The sequence below is a fragment of the Epinephelus fuscoguttatus genome, linkage group LG12 (assembly GCF_011397635.1).
Source record: "Epinephelus fuscoguttatus linkage group LG12, E.fuscoguttatus.final_Chr_v1".
Classification (NCBI taxonomy): Eukaryota; Metazoa; Chordata; class Actinopteri; order Perciformes; family Serranidae; genus Epinephelus; species Epinephelus fuscoguttatus.
Genome location: NC_064763.1, coordinates 8257429 through 8276491, shown reverse-complemented (window position 1 = coordinate 8276491; position 19063 = coordinate 8257429). Strand labels below are relative to the sequence as shown.

Genomic DNA, 19063 nt, shown 5'->3' with positions numbered 1-19063 from the left:
TTGTTCTCTGTATCCATGCAGTGGTACGTCTCTGCAGCCAGTGAGTTCCCAGTGAACTTGTTTGTGGGCCGTATCGAAAACCAGTGTATCAAAATGCATGTCTGTGTAAATCATAGAGATGAGACATGCTGGTATATCTAATGGAGATGCACAGAGACATTATTATCTGTGTCGGTATCTGTTCAACCACGGGAATTATCTGTCTGTGTCTGTATTTGAATAGAAGAAAGAAGTGGGTGTGATTTATATCAGAAGTCACATTAAATTGTCAAGTGTTATATTTTCTAAACTAATATTTACTGTCAATGACATTGTTTTGCCTTTAAAGCATCAGCTTGATGTAATAATGCCATATAATTAATATTTTTTTATTGTTAACTAAACAAAGTTTTATGAACTCTCTGAACCCAAACACTATGAAATGCCATTTAAGTCAGTATAAAACAAATAAGTACATAAATAAATATCCCTTCTTCTTCTTTCGGCTGTTCCCTTTAGGGGTCGCCACAGCAAATCATCTGCCTCCATCTAACCCTATCCTCTGCATCCTCTTCTCTCACACCAACTGACTTCATGTCCTCTTTCACTACATCCATAAATCTCCTCTTTGGTCTTCCTCTAGGCCTCTTGCCTGGCAGTTCCAACCTCAGCATCCTTCTAAAGATGTACCACTATCCCTCCTCTTAACATGTTCAAACCATCTCAGTCTGGCCTCTCTGACTTTATCTCTATAAATATCCCTATGAAATAATTGGATATTTTGCCGATATGCCGATGTGTAACAAATCATTTGGCCGATAACTGTTACCGATATCGACAATAGATATATCCAATACTATGTCTTTTTTCCCTCCCTAATTTTACTGATCATCAAGTCTCTGCTGTAGTGGAATTAACATCATATTATGCATGCATTCTCTTATTGTGAAGGCTCACCAGCAGATGGAGACATGAAATACAATACTTAATTACATACTGCAATGTATGTAATAATCATTCATTGTGCAAATTAAGAAAAAGCATGTTGGCCGATTCCGATACTTCATTGTAAAGCCAATATCAGCTGATAGCGATGACGTACCGATATTATTGTGCATCCCTAATATGAAATAAATAAGAAAAATGCCTACATATGTACAAAATAATTCTTGAAATAAATGAATGAGGAAATCTATAGGAGGAAGTATGAGGAAGTATATATTTGTATATAAATACAAATACATATATATACTGTACATATATATTTTATTTATTTTTTTGTTTTGTTTTAAAGGATGTTTTTTTGAGGACTTCTTTTATTTGTTTCAAGGGACTTTTATTTTCTAATGCCACATTTATTTCTCAGCTCTTGTTATTTCTGTTTAGATAACCATTAAAAACTTGTCAGTGGGTGCTAAATCAAAACTCTAAGAAACCTATGGCAGATACATACAGCATGATACATCTTAAATGGATGAACATTGACTGAAATACAAAAATACAAGGTAAAATTATCTGTTGGTTGTTGAGTATTTTAAACGGAGCCAGTTAATACACCAGAAAACTGAATGTTCTGAGTTTCATGTTGATATATAATTTGTGTAGATTTGAAGGGAGCTCAGCTGCCACACAAGGCTTTTTTGTCTCACCATTCCCTCACATGACGCCTCCTCCTCCATTCGGGTACATCCCTAATATCTAATTTCCAATATTAAACCCACAAAGTTATTTGACTGCAGAACTGTGCAGACCAACATGGGAATAGAACAAAATAGCTGAGTGATCTGCAGTCTTAAAGCAAACTTTGGTGAAACAAAATTGGACACTTGTTTTAGATTTGAGTAACATTCAGTTTAACACTAGTCAGTTGTTTAGTCTTTCCTTCCAGTCTAAAGTTTCATCTCCTGAACCTTCTTCTGTTTTTTCTCTGTGGTTTCAGACTCAGGGACCGTCAACCAGTGAGGTCTTTTAGCCTTAGGGAAAAGTCCTGGTTAGAAGCAGCTTTGAAAAATGATGGCTGGATGTCTAATAGCCTTTTAGCTGCAGCCAGAATTAGATTAGGTATTTCTGTTTATCGGGCTGCTGTAGTGGAGGCAGGGGATAGAGCTGTCACTTCTGATGAAGCTTGAGCTGAGAGGGGAAGCTCTGGCTCGGCTGAAAACTATTTAGTGTTGTTAAATATTGTGAGGTTGTTAGAGTGATATACACAGCCTTGCCTTAGACAAATGGCTGTAGCTGACATGCACATATGCATTTTGCAAACACTGATTATTTTCACAGGATAACACACTTTTTTTTATTGTGCCTCTGTGTTAGCAACAGCTGTAGCCATTTGTCCATCCTTCCATCAATCAGTCTGTCCCTCTGTCCCATTCTCATTAACATGGTATCTCAGGAACAACTTGAGGGAATTTCTTCAAATAATAACATAAATGTTGACTTGGACTCAACAATGAACCAATTAGAATTTGATGGTCAAAGGTCACTGTGACCTCACAAAGCCGTAACTCGAGAATTCCCACGCTGATTACGACAAAATTACTAACAATACTTTATTGAACTTTATTGTAACAGTACTGTATTTCACTTTATTGTTACAACAGTTTATTTTACCTTTATAATAATATTACTTTACACATTAACATTGCTTTATTTAAGTTTATTGTAACAGTACTTTCTTTAACTATTTATCAATTTATTTATGCAACTTTATTGTAACAGTAGTTTATTTAGTAGTTTAGTATTTAGTACTCCACAGATAGAGGAGATTTCAATTTATCGCAATATTACTGGTAGGCAGTATCGCCTAGCCCGAGGTTAGATAACAGTGGTGATTAAATAGATCTTGTGTGCTGCTTGGTTGAAGATGTGTGTGAATCATCAATGTTTCCCCCCAAAATACACTTATTAAAGCCTTCACTACATATATTACATGAGTCTGGACAGACATAGATGTAAATTGCAACTTGACTGGCTGGTGGAGGCGTACAGCCACAAGGTAGTATTTCCATTCACTATGTATTTGCAGACTACCATTTATTCCCAGAAGGCCTGACATAAACCTGAATGTTTATTTAGTAAACTAACTACTGGCTTAGTTTCCATGCTCATGATTAATATGTAACAGGGGTTACAGTGGGACATGAAGCTTCTTGTAACTGATTGGCCAAAGAAATTACTGCATCATTCATGGTAGACAGCACCCTCATTGTTCCCATGTTTCATGGTTTCCCACAGAACACACAACAGTTAGTGTACTTTGTACCTCTGCGGCACAAAAACACTGTACTGTGACACGTTAGGTATGCAAACACAGCCAGCAGGGTGGAGCCAGCTGATAAGTGGTGCTGCATAATTTCACATTACACTACACAAAATTGAAGTCTAAATGAATTTGGCTGTGGTTTGAAGTCTGTCTGTGTTGTTTTGGGACTTTTATCCATCCAGAAAGAACCTGATTATTATCAGTCACAACTTCATACGTGCAACCACTTCTGCTGATAGGCTACACTTCATGGCTTAGTATTTTGCTCCAGGGTGGCTGAGTAGTAATGAGAAAGGTGAGGGAGCTCAGCTGCTTTTCACATTTTTTTCACATATTCCTAACAACTTGGAGGGAGATTACACCCTACACCCTAAGTCCACAGGCCTCCCTCTCTCATATTTAAACCAAAATTGGTGTCAGTGAACTTTTAATCACTCAGGATAAAGGATGTCAGCAGGTTTAGGATAGGTTACTGTGCAGACTGGCAGATACAACTTAGAATAAACTTGGAATAAAATTGGTTAGTTGTATTTCTTTCATTTTTATAAAGCATTTTGTGGGATATGTGAAAGTGCTGTTATGCACACGCAAAGTGAATTATGCAGGGTTATTAAAATATGGTTAATTAGAGACAGTGCAGCCTGTAAGTCTGATTCTACTGACAGATGAGTCTTCCATCGGGGATAAAAATATCGGCTTACACACATATGACGTTGCGAATGGCAGTACCACCCTAAATACAGTGTTGGACAGTGATGAATATTTGTCCCACAAGCAACGAAAACCTGTCCTGTCAAGTGGCTCTGAGTGTACAGTCTGATATAAGTCGTCTTGGTCAGCTCAGATTTGTTTGTGTGCTGAAATGTATCCGCATTTTATTAGCTCTATTTACAGTGACAAATCTTTTCACTTTCATTGATATATTACAAGTTGGAGAGCATGATGCACTACTTGGACAATCAGTTCTCTTTAGTTGTGACAAAACTACATACTTAGCAGGGTGCATTTTGTTTTTTTGTAATGAATTTGGGAGCGAAGTGAAAAAAGAAAAAAATTTAATCAGAAATTGCAACTGAAACAACGCCACACTGTTCAAAGTGCTCTAAGTAACCTAGTACCAGAAAGGCTGAATAGAGCTGTCACACACTGTTTAAACATTTTATTTTATTTTAAGGGAATGGGACAGTGATTGCAGTTTGAATGTAATAACTACATGAGTGACACTAATGGAAAGGTTAGGTTGACCTGTCATGATGCTCTTTACAGACCTTCCAACCCTTTCAGCAGTCCTGTGATAGAACGACAGCGGGGAGGGATGGAGAGAGCGGAGGACGATTACCAGATCCCTTCATCCAACCTCTGCCTGAGCCAGGCGCCCATCTGCATCTCTGTACCCAGCAGGTACCGGCCCTCTTTCAATTTACTGTGGTGATACAGCAATGATGGTTCCATTAGAGTTTAATTAAGCTGCTGTGAACCAAAAAGATTTCCTCTCGTTCAGGCACTTGGAGAACGGCTCTCCAGAGCCCTCCATCGACGAGAAGAAGTCCCAGCCACCCGAGCCTGGTGAGTCCTGAAACCAGCAGAGAGGATTTAACATCACAATTATCTGAATCTCTGGTGCTATGAGATCATTTGCATCTTCATCTGATGTAGATGAAGTTGCAATGAGCAGGGTGAATAAGATGCCCAGAAATGATCTGTAGAAACTGTATGAACATATCATATAATTTCATGTGTTTCCATTACACATCAGCCTGGTTTCAAGTTTCCTGTTGGATATTATCTTGATACCAGAATTCTGTCTCATTTAAGGATGTTAAACCTTATAGAAGATATTAAATAATGTAAAGGTGCATAACAACCATTGGCAAAATTCTGTCTTATTCATTGAGAAAAACATGCTCTCTGCTTCTGTTCTTCAGGTGGACACTCCGAGTCAGTCAGGGGCTTGGTCCCACGGGTGCCACACACTGCCCCCTGCCCCTTCAGCACCAACAAGATACCCTCCGACTATGACATTCTGTTGCCTCCACAAGGTAGCCACCCCCGTCCGATACACCCCTCCACCCCCTCCTCCCCTCGCCCAGCCACAGCTCCCTGTCTGTCTCAGCACCTCTGCTGTCTAATCACCTGTCTGAGCCTGTCTGAGCCTGTCTTCTCTCTGCAACACACCTGTGTTGTCAAACCTGTCTGACTGTAAAATGTCACTCTTGTCACGTAAAAATCTTCCAGTGTCAGACTTGCAATCTTGACTTCTACCAATGAATCTCAAGTGACAGGCTGAGAATATCTGTCTCCTTCATTTATACAGGAATTTCTGTTGAGAAGTTCAGTGTGATTACAGGCAGATTATCAGAAGATAAGATCTATTCATAAACCCCAAAATAAGATTAACTTTAGTGTCATTTTATTAAAACCACATTCTGCAGCTAGTATACAGCATCTATTCAACAGATCATCATTCCAATAGTAACACATGTAGCAGAGTTCACATGGTCTACATTTGCAGTGTGTTACTCCAACGCTGTCATCAAAAAGCAAAACTAGGCTTCAGCTATTATAGAAGGTCAAAGAGGACTTTATTGAAATGATAATGTAAATTTGAAAATGTATTTCCACAGCTGCATTATAATTTTCCAGCTATGAATGTGTTATTTGAGTAAAAAATTTCACAACATTGCAATAATGCAATTTACATTTTTATTTTAACATTACCTGTATGAGCGTTCTGAGACCGTATTCAAATAAAAATGAAAAAGCTGTTTGACATTTAATTTTCAAAATTGCACCCCGCTGAACAGTGGAATATATTCAAATGTTAATTGAAATTTGAAAATTAAAATGCAATATAAAAATGTGACCTGATTTTCCATGTATGCAAGCAATATTTAAGTCAAAATGTAAAATGCAAATTGGTTTATTACATTTTATTTTTGTCTTTATTCAGATAACATACATACGTGGAAAATGATATGGCTATTGTGGAATAGTATAGCTATTTGTATGCGGAATACTTTTAAATTCTTTAGAGGAGTTTTAATTCTTATTTTACATATTTTATTTTGACCCTCCCCGAAGCTACAAATGTTTTTCCTTAAAGGGATAGTGTACCCAAAAATGAAAATTCAGCCATTATCTACTCACCCATATGCCGATGGAGGCCCTGGTAAAGTTTTAGAGTGCTCACATCCCTTGCGGAGATTGGCGGTGGGGGGCACAGAGAAGCAGTCAGAGCTACAGGCTACAGTGAGGCTAAAAACAGAGTTCATATGACATTTTTCGAAACAACTTTTTATGTCGGGGCTGCAGCACACTTGGATCTCTACGGATGAGCAGTATGGAGGTACTCTGTGGATTCAATTTTGTGTTCTTGGACGTTAGTCTGGGGCGCCGTCTGCCATTAGGTGTGCTAGCCGCACCCCCCGCAAATCTCCGCAAGGGATGTGAGGACTCTAAAACTTCACCAGGGCCTTTATCGGCATTTCATTTTTGGGTGCACTATCCCTTTAAGCCTCCCTGAGTGACTGACGGAAAATGCATGACCTTCCCTCCACTGTAAATTAGTCATTCGATTTTTTAAACTTACCCTTTGATGTTTTAAAGTTAAAAGTCAACAGTTCAAGATCCTGGTATGAAAAAAGCCTTGGATTTTCACTCATGCATGCTGGTGAATTAGTGAAAACGGTTTATTTTTGGCCAAATTTTAAATGAGACATAGAATAAAGTGATATTGGTATAATATCACTATTTTAGGCTCAGATTTGATTCTGTTTTTTTCTGACAGAAGTGTCCATCACACACGATGTGTCCAAGGACTGTCAGAAATTTGAAAATACACAATAATTTTTGTTTTTACAGTCTCTGATTGTGATATATTGTGTAATCAGCGATAAAATAAATACAAAATACAGCCATTTAAATTTGTATGCCCCTCCCCTAAGGCAAAATAAAAAACATTCAGTGCCTTCCCCGTGCTTCAAAAATTATTTGACATGCCTCCCCCTTTTTGCACCATCCCCTCCCCTCTAGTGAATAGCAAACAATCCCTTACAGCATCACAGTAACACAGTGCACCTTCAGTTCTTCACAGATGAGGACCATGTGAATGCTACATGGATTACTATTGGAATGATGATCTGCAATTGTGGAATTACATTTTCATTTTCAAGTTTACATTATCATTTTGATAAAGACCCCTATGGGCCTCCATAGCTATAGTTGCCTGATTATTCTGATTACTCATAATGTGCTTATTATTGTATTGTATTGTTTGATTAGCACCAGTTAAGGGTTCTGTTAACTCAGTCAACACCTTTACGGAGTCATGCATGTCTGCAATGTGCATGGCTAAGTATTTGAAACAGAGCCTTCTTGCACCTCCTCTCCCAGTCCTCCTCCTCTTCCTCCTCCTCCTCTGATGTCTCAAGAATATCCTCTCTTGGCTTCTCTCTAACGGGCGGCATGTCAGTTGCTCTTCAGCATGTAATCCCATTGCTGGGACTGCACATGGTTTAGACTTTATAGCAGCATCAGCCACCTCTTCATGGAAGAAGTATAAAGTGTGAATCAGAGCAGAGCAGAGAGCTCAGTCTTGTCCTTGCTTTCTGTTGTGTTTCAGCATTAGAAGACCCCTTCAACAGCCGCCCTCCGTCCCAGCCTCCTCCTCCACCGGCACGGCACAGTTTCATCGACCTCTCCTCCTCTTCTTCGTCCTCATTCTGCAGCTCCTCCACATCCTCATCCTCTGTCACTGCACGACCACACAGGCCCTCCTCTGGACACGAGCACTTGCTGTTAACCCCCGGTGAGCTGCCAAACTCCTGAACTCCTAGAATAAATATAGTGCATCTCGTACAATGTTATGCTAATTTAATTATTTTCTCTTGCAGTGGGTAAAGAGTTTGTTATGTTCGCTGAATTGTGGAAAATACACACTGTATTACTTTGATGTGTGACAGATAGCAATAGGCTTCTTTACCTGAATTCCTTAATGTCATCTGTGTCTAGACACGGTGTTTGACATGCTGAACAGTGCTGCTCCTCTGCCTAAATGAGACATAGAATAAAGTCCAGATATTGGTATAATATCACCATTTACCAGCCAGTCAGATTTGATTACTTCTCCTTCTTAGTGACAGAAGTGCATCATCACACGATGTGTGGACTGTCAGAACATTTGAAAATATAGTTGCAAAATACATACAGTACAGGCCAAAAGTTTGGACACACCTTCTCATTCAATGCGTTTTCTTTATTTTCATGACTATTTACATTGTAGATTCTCACTGAAGGCATCAAAACTATGAATGAACACATGTGGAGTTATGTACTTAACAAAAAAAGGTGAAATAACTGAAAACATGTTTTATATTCTAGTTTCTTCAAAATAGTGGATGGCATGTCGCTGCAGGATGCTGTGGTAGCCATGCTGGTTCAGTGTGCCTTCAATGAATAAATCCCCAACAGTGTCACCAGCAAAACACCCCACACCATCACACCTCCTCCTCCATGCTTCACAGTGGGAACCAGGCATGTGGAATCCATCCGTTCACCTTTTCTGCGTCTCACAAAGACACGGCGGTTGGAACCAAAGATCTCAAATTTGGACTCATCAGACCAAAGCACAGATTTCCACTGGTCTAATGTCCATTCCTTGTGTTTCTTGGCCCAAACAAATCTCTTCTGCTTGTTGCCTCTCCTTAGCAGTGGTTTCCTAGCAGCTATTTGACCATGAAGGCCTGATTCGCGCAGTCTCCTCTTAACAGTTGTTCTAGAGATGGGTCTGCTGCTAGAACTCTGTGTGGCATTCATCTGGTCTCTGATCTGAGCTGCTGCTAACTTGCGATTTCTGGAGGCTGGTGACTGGATGAACTTATCCTCAAAGCAGAGGTGACTCTTGGTCTTCCTTTCCTGGGTCGGTCCTCATGTGCCAGTTTAGTTGTAGCGCTTGATGGTTTTGCACTCCACTTGGGGACACATTTAAAGTTTTTGCAATTTTCCGGACTGACTGACCTTCATTTCTTAAAGTAATGATGGCCACTGGTTTTTCTTTAGTTAGCTGATTGGTTCTTGCCATAATATGAATTTTAACAGTTGTCCAATAGGGCTGTGCTGTGTATTAACCTGACTTCTGCACAACACAACTGATGGTCCCAACCCCATTGATAAAGCAAGAAATTCCACTAATTAACCCTGATAAGGCACACCTGTGAAGTGGAAACCATTTCAGGTGACTACCTCTTGAAGCTCATGGAGAGAATGCCAAGAGTGTGCAAAGCAGTAATCAGAGCAAAGGGTGGCTATTTTGAAGAAACTAGAATATAAAACATGTTTTCAGTTATTTCACCTTTTTTTGTTAAGTACATAACTCCACATGTGGTCATTCATAGTTTTGATGCCTTCAGTGAGAATCTACAATGTAAATAGTCATGAAAATAAAGAAAACGCATTGAATGAGAAGGTGTGTCCAAACTTTTGGCCTGTACTGTATAACTGCATATGGTCTGTGTTTTGGACTACAGTCTTCTTACATATTCTGACTGGACATAAAACCAAAAAAGATCAAAACCTTTCTGGAATTAAGGTCTGGAAAAAATATGAGGCTTTGAAATTGAAATTGTGCAACTCAAGGAAGAAAGAAATATGGTAAAAAAAAAAAAAAAGTTACTCTCAAAGAAAAAAATCCCTGCCTGTCTTTTGAGAGAATCATGTATGCTCTCATGGGCCAGAGAGTCTCTTCAACATGACCAACGTGTTTCATGTTGCATGAGCAGTTCTTTTTAAGTGTTGACAGTAGATATTGCTTTGAGCAGACATGTCAAGTTTGCCTGAAGCTTTGAATTTCAAATCAGCTTGGTTTCAGCACTTCTAATGTGTTTCCCTGGAAGCAGGCTGACCACATTTTACTATCTCTGATATTAGACTGACGAGCAGGACATCGAAGACTACTGTGCAGTGAATACGTCAATATCTGCTTTGTAGCTATGAAAGATGGTGATTACTTACTAATAAAGGTCCAAACTCAGGAGGTATTAGAAAAAATGTCAAAGCTGCTGTTCTGTGACAAGCAGAATTTAGGCTCAATCCCAATACATGCTTTGCCCCCCTTACCACTTATCCCTTACCCTGTGTTTTACAAGATGTCTGCAGACGCAAAGAAACCTACAAGTGTATTTTCCTCATAAATACAGATTTAACATTACAATAACTATCATATTATCTTAGTTTAATGTTGTTTCAATGTAACATGGTGCTTTTTTATAACAAGCATATGATAGTTCCCAATTTTGACATGTTTCCATGTCACATTCCCCCGTTTGAGGGGACATGATGGGGAGATTTAACTTAAGTCCAGCAGCGAAGTTGTTGCACTTGTCGCTCCTCTAATATCAGTGCAGGCTGGCAGGGTACTGTATGTACAGTAGAAGTCATAGATGTGTAACCCCAAGATGGCGCCTGTTCAGTCCAGTGGAGTTTCTCGCCTGCCACATATGCCAGACAATGTTTCTAGCTTCCAGATTTACTTCCACGGTCATGTTTCTCCTGCTTGCCCCACCCACAAGTTCCCGCTTGGCTCATAGACTTTACATTGCGATGACATCACAGATTTTTCAATTGCTTTTCTTGGCTCGATGAAAGTTGTACAAATATAAAACCTCAGTGGATCAAAAATTTATAATAGATATGATATAACTGACCTTGCTCATAGCTCAAGGTGTCCTGTCAACAGTTTTACAGAGATCTGTTTTATAATGGTGTTTTTGGGCCGCAGCAGATTTTCAAATTGTGAATGATTCGTGACATGTTTTTTCTCTCCATCAGAAAAAAAGGCAAATGTTATTGTAATAATGCCATTATAGCCATAGTTGTGTGTGGTGACTACTGATGAGGTACTAGGGTATTGGAGGCTTGACCCATTTCATAGGGGAAGATTCCAACCACCATCCCTTCAAACTGTGTTCCAAGGGACAAAAGGCACTTGAAAATGAGGGTAGGGGTAAAAATAAAATATAAATATATAAATATATATATAAAGTTTGCGCCTTTAGACAAGCTTCTCCTTGACCACCAATAACACTCTGCCTGTGTGCCAGGGGCATTTTTCCACTGACATGATTTCTCTCCTCTTCTTTCTCTAAGTATCGATGGACTGTTTGCAGGCCCCTGCCAGGCCGCCCAAACCACTGCCCAGAAAGATCCCTCCGGACATTCAGCCGAGCAAACCCCATAGTCTGGAGTCAGAGAACGTGGACGCCAAAATCGCCAAGCTGATGGGGGAGGGTTACTCTTTTGAGGACGTGAAGCGGGCACTGATGATCGCCCAGTACAAAGTGGACGTGGCCCGACACATTCTGCGAGAGTTTGCCTTAGTGGCCCCGAGGCTGAACCTCTAGTCTTAGAGACAGTGAAAGGGGAGCACAACAATGAAGCTGTGCCTCTGAATGAACTGAACTAAAAGGGCTTCTTCATTCTGCTCGGCCTGGGACTGTTGTAACTACAGTTATCAACAGAAATATTTCAAGACAATTGCCTTTTGTTGCCGAACAGAGACGATGATGCACAACAAAGTGGCTAAAACCAAATCACAGTAGAACACAGAGAATAAAAAAAAAGGGAGAAAAGACCATCTGTGAATGATTTAAACCTGTGAAAAAAAGAAACCAGGCTTGGTGTTGTTTACAGTGAGCTGTGCCGGTGCTGGCCTCTGGTTTTCAAACGCTCCTGTTTGTCTCCAGGCTTGGACTGTATGCCTGTTTAATGGCCTAATCCTGCTACTGCTGCTACTGTTCCTTTCACATCCTGCCACTCTCCTGATTAGGTTTGAAGGGCCTTTCAATAGAGCAAGACATCTCTAGCTCTTTTTTAGCCGAACATGCACAGCCAATGTGTAGGGGTCATTTTTATTTACAACCAGTGGGGGGAGCCAGACTCCACCGTTTCTCTTCTCTAACTCCTTTTTTACTTTCCTCTCTACATGTCTGCTATTTCACCCACTCTCTGCTCTTCCTTCGTGTGTTGCCCATTAGAGGATACTCCATTATTTGCCCAAGGTCTGACTGACTTGTAGGTCGTAACAAGGTGTGGTGAGTCAGGAGCAGTTAAATGGAGCCAGAGGATGCCTTATTGATTCACTTGTTTCCCTCAGACCTGGAGAAAACTGTGCGACACCTCCAGACAAGCACTCTTGTTGGACTTGGTATCTTATTTGGACAAGAGGAGGGAAACAGGAAGAGGATAGAAGGTTTATTTTCTCCTTGTTTCCGTTCCAAGACTAGGGGATTCATTAGCTGGTGCTTTTTTTTTTTTTTTTTTTTTTTTAACTTTCTTCATCTGAGCACAGCAAGCCTATGAATGTATCTATTCTGTTTGAGTGATCTACACCTTTGTACACTGAGCTCCTCTCAGGCCCCCATCTTGCCCTTAAGTGACTAAGTGGTGGAAATGTTTAATGTTTGTGGAATTCTCTTAATTTCTCCATGACAAAAGCCAGAGTGCCTGCATTTCAGCTCAAGCATTTAAATGACAGGAGTGAGCCAGACGTCGCTGATAGAGACGATGTGCTCTGCAGCCGCCTGTCGCCACTTCAATTACACAGCCATCATGTGCTGAAAATGTCCACATTCCCCACGTGTCTGAGGAATCGCTGTCAGTCTGATTTGCAGTAATTATGCATCTTCTCTGTGGGGTTATAGTGTGAATACAGCAGAGACGAACAGAGTACTGCAGAGCATTCAAACACTGAGATGAGTCATATGCACCTTCACAATGCAGTAGCGTGAAGTTAAAAGCCCCTTAACCCAGAATCTGGAATCAGGTGTATTTCTCCATAATGACTGCAAGATATCTCACCAGTGCAAATATTGGGTTTGTTCAAATGCAAAATTATTTTTTATCCTTTTTCCTTTTCAGAGCGGTATGCAAGCTGTTGGCAGATCTGTGATAGATCTGTTAGGGGTGCAGTTTGCAATAAGACAGGGCTATGTTTACCCGGCTGTTGTTCTCATACTAATTAAAGGATAATTAGAGTTTGCAATTTGGGATTTAATTTTATTCTTTTGACCATTGGTTATGGTGACATTGTATTCACCAAAATAATTGTTCAGACCTGGATCTAGGAACACTGTGACATCAATACATTTCTACAGATGAGGACAAACTTTTTTTGTTTCTTCCTCCACATAAGTTTGTCTAACCTGGGGATTTCTTTAAAACATGTCTGGATCCTCCCATTTATTTCCCAGTTTGCAACCCAGTTGCATGAAAAAGTATTGGCACTGTATGTTTCTGCAAACCACGGATAGATTACATTTGTATGTTATTGTGTGTCCAGTAGCCCTTTTTACACAAACATAGTGCTACAGGGCCACCATGAAGTCCCTTTTTCACGCAGTCTTACGCAGAACCAAACGACAGCAGCATCATGCAGCTCCACTGTGTGATTTTAGACAGCATGCCAGCAACATCAGCCTCCAGTGTGGTGTATAATATATGCATCGACAGTGGCATAACATGGTAATAACAATCATTTACCATCCCTGTTACATGGCGGCTGATCCTGTCCTCTGCTTGGAGGAGCTCCCAGACTCTTCTTTGAGTTAGCTGCCAACTGCTGATAGTTGTTTTTTAAATCTCCCAGCAGTGTGTTGCACACATAACACATTGTTGAAACATCATACCAATCTGGTCCCACCCTACCAGCTGTTCTTTTTTTTTACACAGACGTCAATTTGGTGCTGTTACCATCCCCTTTGTTTGTTTAAAAGTGAGACAACTCTGTCCCCTCATTACACAATTGTATCTTTTATACAGAATGGCGAGGCAGAATAACAACGTGAAATTCCCATCTTGAACAGGCAGTGCAAAAGGGGTGATTGAAACTTTACATTTCAACAGCACTGCAGTTAACACGTGATTATGTTTAGGCACAAAAGCCACTTGGTTGTGGTTAGATACCCACTTCTGATGGCACAATCCCCGCTGGAAACACAGCAATGACTCTTTTCGTCACTATTCCCAGTGGAAATAGTGATGACTCGATAAAAAACAACAGGTGTTGTTGTTTGTTCGTCTACAACAGTGGTCTTGCCTGACAAGCTATAGACCACACCATCCACCATCCCCTCCACCTCCAGATGACAAAGTCAGCTCATATAATAAAGATTAATTATGACGTTGATATGATACGTATGAAATGTCCAAATGTAACATGGTTGTGGTTTGCCGAGATGTACAATGCAAACATTTTCTACTACTACTACTACTTTCTGCCACATGGGCAGCAATCCGTTGTCAGCAATTTGATGATACAGTGTTCTCCTTACTGATAAAAACCTATATTATTCTGGTTAGGTCTTTCATTAAGTTTACTACCTGTAAAATTTAAAATGTGATGACTGATGACCTCTTGAGACCCTGTAGTATTTGCGTCCATAACAGTCGGCACTTCTTCACTGGTTACAGCTAGATTATTTAAGAAAAGCTATTTTAACAAATCTTAACGGAGAATTTATTGTCTGTGAAACATTGGGCTAACAGAGGTAAACATTTTATCTACTGGAGTGTAAATAGATGGGTAGAGTGGATCTTTTCTTCTTGAAAGTACAATGTGATATGTCAATATGATATGGTATGTCATCCTAACTAATGTATACCAGGACTGTTGTAACTTTTATTATATTAACAGCCGATGCAGCAAGCTGAGCTAGGAACCTTGAGACTGTGCAGCATGTGGGTCTGTGTGTTTCTGAACGAACAAGCAGAGGAAGACCGGGAGATCCCTTTGTCTGTTTGCACTGAGGTCCCCCCTTTGTGCCTTGAGCTAGACCACAGTGTACCCAGGGACGAGCCGAGTAAACACAGCGACACACAGCATTGACCCATTTTCACCTCCACGCTCTCATTTTTTCTGCAGCCATTACTATGCTAGCAAAATTCATTTGAGATGATGTATTGTAGTTTTCCTAATAGAGGAGCCTTAGAGTGTTGAATGATGAGGTCTCACACAGCGCTCCTGGTTAAAGATTGAATAGTCTGGCTGCAAAATTGGAAATGAAAAGGTTCAGCTGGAACATTCGGATAATACAGCAGGAGAAAATGATGATTCCTGTCCTTAATGACACAGCTCACTAACTTTTTTTTTTTTTTTTTTTTTTTTACATCCGCTTCTGTTCACAGAGTGAGAGTGTGAAACCAAACGTGAAAGCACTTTCTCAACTTGTGCTGTGTTTTTCTATGTTGGAATGCACCAGGCATCTTAACAGCTTTCAACTACAGTATGATTTTATGAGGTCATCCTAACCCTGATTTGACATTTATACTTCTAAGTAAACCATGTTACCATAGCAACCAACCAAATTTGCTATGTGCATGTAAACATGTGAGTTTGGCTCTCTGTGCTGCATGGTCAACCATGGGAATAAAATGATGCTTGGTGATGGAGACACAATACCCATCAGTGAATGTGCTCTTAAAGTCAGTAATGTGGGAGGCACAAAAGATGTAATGTTTTATTTCATTTATTATTTTAGTCATCTGGTCAGTGTAACATCAAACGAACGCCCCCACCACCACTACCACCACCACCACCACCATCCTTACCTTCCTTTTATAAGCAGCATGTTAAAGGGGAACACTGCTGTAGTTTAAAGGGGTAGTTCAGACTTTTTTGAAGTGGGGTTGTATTGGGTACTTATCCATAGGCATTATATTACATACAGTAGATGTCAGTCAGCACGCCCCCTAGTTTGGAGAAGCAGCCTGGCATGGAAGCAAAGCAATCTACTGCTGTGGAAGGGTCAGCAACAAAATGGATTTTAGCCAGCTTAATAAAGTCCCACCTAAAATAATGTATATGAGAGTATTTTCTCTGCTTTACCTTGCTGTCAGACAGTGATTTCCAACTGGAAAATGGAGCAGTTACATCGTTCTCTGCAAAGCCAGACTCCTTTGAGAAAATCGGTGATTTATCATTGCTAAACACAGGAGCTGCTGCCTTGATCAGTTATTTTGTTTGTATTATTATGGGGTTAGTCCGAATTCACCAAAGTCACACAATAACACAAACTAACTAACTGATCAAAGTATTGGTAGTCCAGCAGCTCCAGCAAGCTAAACTTACTGTTTTCTCTCCGATGGAACGGGCTGTCTGATAGTGAGGTAAAGCGGTGAAAATGCTCTCAGCATAGCACACTCTTAATCTGATACTGACTTTTTAAGGTGGGACTTATTTTAGGTGGCTGAAATACATTTTGTTGCTGACCCCCATCCACAGCAGTACATTGCTTAGCTTCCATGTCAAACTCCAGCCTGCTTCTCCAAACTGGGGGCCTGCTGACTGACATCTACTGTATGGAATACACTCACTATGGATAAGTACCCCATACAACCCCAATTAAAAAATTCAGAACTATCCCTTTAACATATGTTAATATTGAAGCCTAAAAGAGAGAATTAGTGATAATGAGCGATGCTGTGTGCAAAGAGGAAGTCTGAGAACCAAGTCTCTAATCTCTGTTATCATCCTGCACACACACATTCATAAAGCATTTTTGCAGCACAGCCATAAAAGTATGTCAGCTAAACAAAAACACACATATAAACATATAATTAAGCACTTAGATAATGCTTAGTCATCAGCTTAGCAGCTTTGTCTGCTCCCGGAACTCACCAAGTTCATTTACATTTCAACATTCAAATGATGTTTATTGTCACAGTTTGTACTGAAGCAGAAAATCCCTGCAAAGAAATCTGTAAAACCACTCTGCATTTCTAACTCCCGGATTAGAGTGCTGTTAATGTTGCAGATTAGACGATGATTTAAGACTCGTCTGGTTTATTTCTAGTAGAGCGAGCCACCACACATATTCACATATGAAAATGTAGTGGCATTCCCCTTTAACTTGAGGCTTCATTTTTGCACTGGTCTGTTTTCACTTTTATTTTCTCAAACTTGAACTACTCGGAGCTTAGTATTGTCCATTCCATTGGACTCCCTCGTGAAGGGGGTAAGTGGCCTTAGGTTGCAAAGGGCAGTTTTTATTTTCTAATGCCATTCGTATTAATGTGCTTTGGTGACAAAAAAGTGATATGATGATAATATGTAAAGCATAGAGTAATGTGCAATTAATTTATACATTATTAATGCTTTTTTTCTTGATATGTTATTTTCATGGATAAGTAAATAAAAAGTCACGGTTCCTTTGTTTTAGTTAATGTTCTGTGTGTGTGTGTGTGTGTGTGTGTGTGTGTGTGTGTGTGTGTGTGTGTGTTTTGCGTCATGATATCATGGGACAGCTGTTTTCTGACAGTTTGCTCCAGTATAAAATAAATGCATCACTTTAAGCCAGAGGCTTCTCATGAGTCAAAAGAGGTTTGATTTGTTGCAACAGAAATAACAAATGTGTCAGCAGTAATTATGACTTCAGGGAGCTTCACGCTGCCCGCCAGCTACTGCAGTCAGATCAGGAGAAAGCTCCTGACAGCTGATGGAAGGGACTGAATTAGGAAGAAACAGTTAAAAGTGGGAAGAAAAGTTAAATGGAAGTTATGAAAGAAAGTGGGAAATAGTCTCACAGACAGCAGAAATGCCTGTGGTGTCTGATGCTACTGTGTTAGCACTCTATTGAAAGACAGTCATTTTTTACTATCTGTAATCTTTATCAATACATACCCTTTTGTCCTTACATTTTGTGACAACATACCTCAAAACTTGTGTTACTTGCAAGAATACGCCGGCTTGAGTGTTTTTTGGAGTATTTAGCAACTGGTGAAAATTTGCCCCATTTGTGCTAACCGTTGTGCTAATTATCTAGGGAAGGCTGCTAACGCTAACATGTTAACTTAGTTCATTGTAAAGTACAACTGATAGGATTCAAGTGATATGAACACGCCAAACATGCCCTCGTGCTCTGAACCAGCGTGAAACAAGACAGGACAAGACACTTTTTATTTTTCATATTGTCCACACAAACACATTACTGGTTCACTCCTTCCGTTGTTTACCTTAAGCAATACACGACCAACCTAAATTAATCAGAGCGCATTGCTAAATAGCAACTCAACAAAATGCAAATACCAAATACACATTTTTTGAACGCACCATGTAGTCCTCTGGCTTTGCTCACTTTCTCTGAGCCCTGTCCTTTTTTGTTCTGTCTCTGTACAGTACTGTATGAGAGGCCCCTTGAGACATAATTCATACTTGATTTTACAAGTAACATCATAATCTCACACATACACTACTATACTCTTATGCAAAGATACCATACCGTCACACATGCACAATCAAACACTCACGCACTATCGTACCCTCACACATACACCACAATACTCCTTCACACACTGACATTGAGTAGTAGAGCTCTCGGTGCCCACAGTTGGCAACAAAAAGTTTGTCCTCCATTTCTAAGTAGGCCTACTCAGTAACAAAAGAAGAATCTCAACCAGATCTCATCGCTGACAGGCTCACAATGCAGCATCACGCCAATTTTTAATGTTAGCTAAAAAATTTAATCTCACGCAAATATATGAGTAGAACAAATATCACATCACTTACGTCGCCCACCTCAAATTTGTGTCAATTTATGTCTTTGCATTGACTTATTATGTAATCGTGCAAAAACACTGGCTTCAAATTCAGTGTGAAAACATCATTACAATGGGTGAAGTTCCTTCATCATAAACACACACACACTATGGTTTATTTGGAATCCTTCACTGTCCTGCTGCCAGATATATTCATAAAGCACCAAATGTGGATTCATCCGCTGCTGAAAATAGTCCCCAGTAAATAACTGTTTTCCTATTTGATTAACGTAA

At 39.9% G+C, this 19063-nt stretch overlaps 1 protein-coding gene across 1 annotated transcript in view; it reads left to right on the top strand.

The window, feature by feature from the left end:
* The window catches only part of cblb (Cbl proto-oncogene B, E3 ubiquitin protein ligase), an 80403-nt gene extending 62888 nt beyond the window's left edge, over positions 1–17515 (top strand). The window contains exons 14-20 of the mRNA XM_049592434.1: positions 4511–4645; positions 4746–4810; positions 5170–5283; positions 7866–8051; positions 8255–8291; positions 8341–8355; positions 11385–17515. Of these exons, the coding sequence (XP_049448391.1) occupies positions 4511–4645; positions 4746–4810; positions 5170–5283; positions 7866–8051; positions 8255–8291; positions 8341–8355; positions 11385–11640 (808 nt within the window). The 3' untranslated portion in view covers positions 11641–17515. The remainder of the gene's footprint in view (positions 1–4510; positions 4646–4745; positions 4811–5169; positions 5284–7865; positions 8052–8254; positions 8292–8340; positions 8356–11384) is intronic.
* Positions 17516–19063: the final 1548 nt, after the last annotated feature.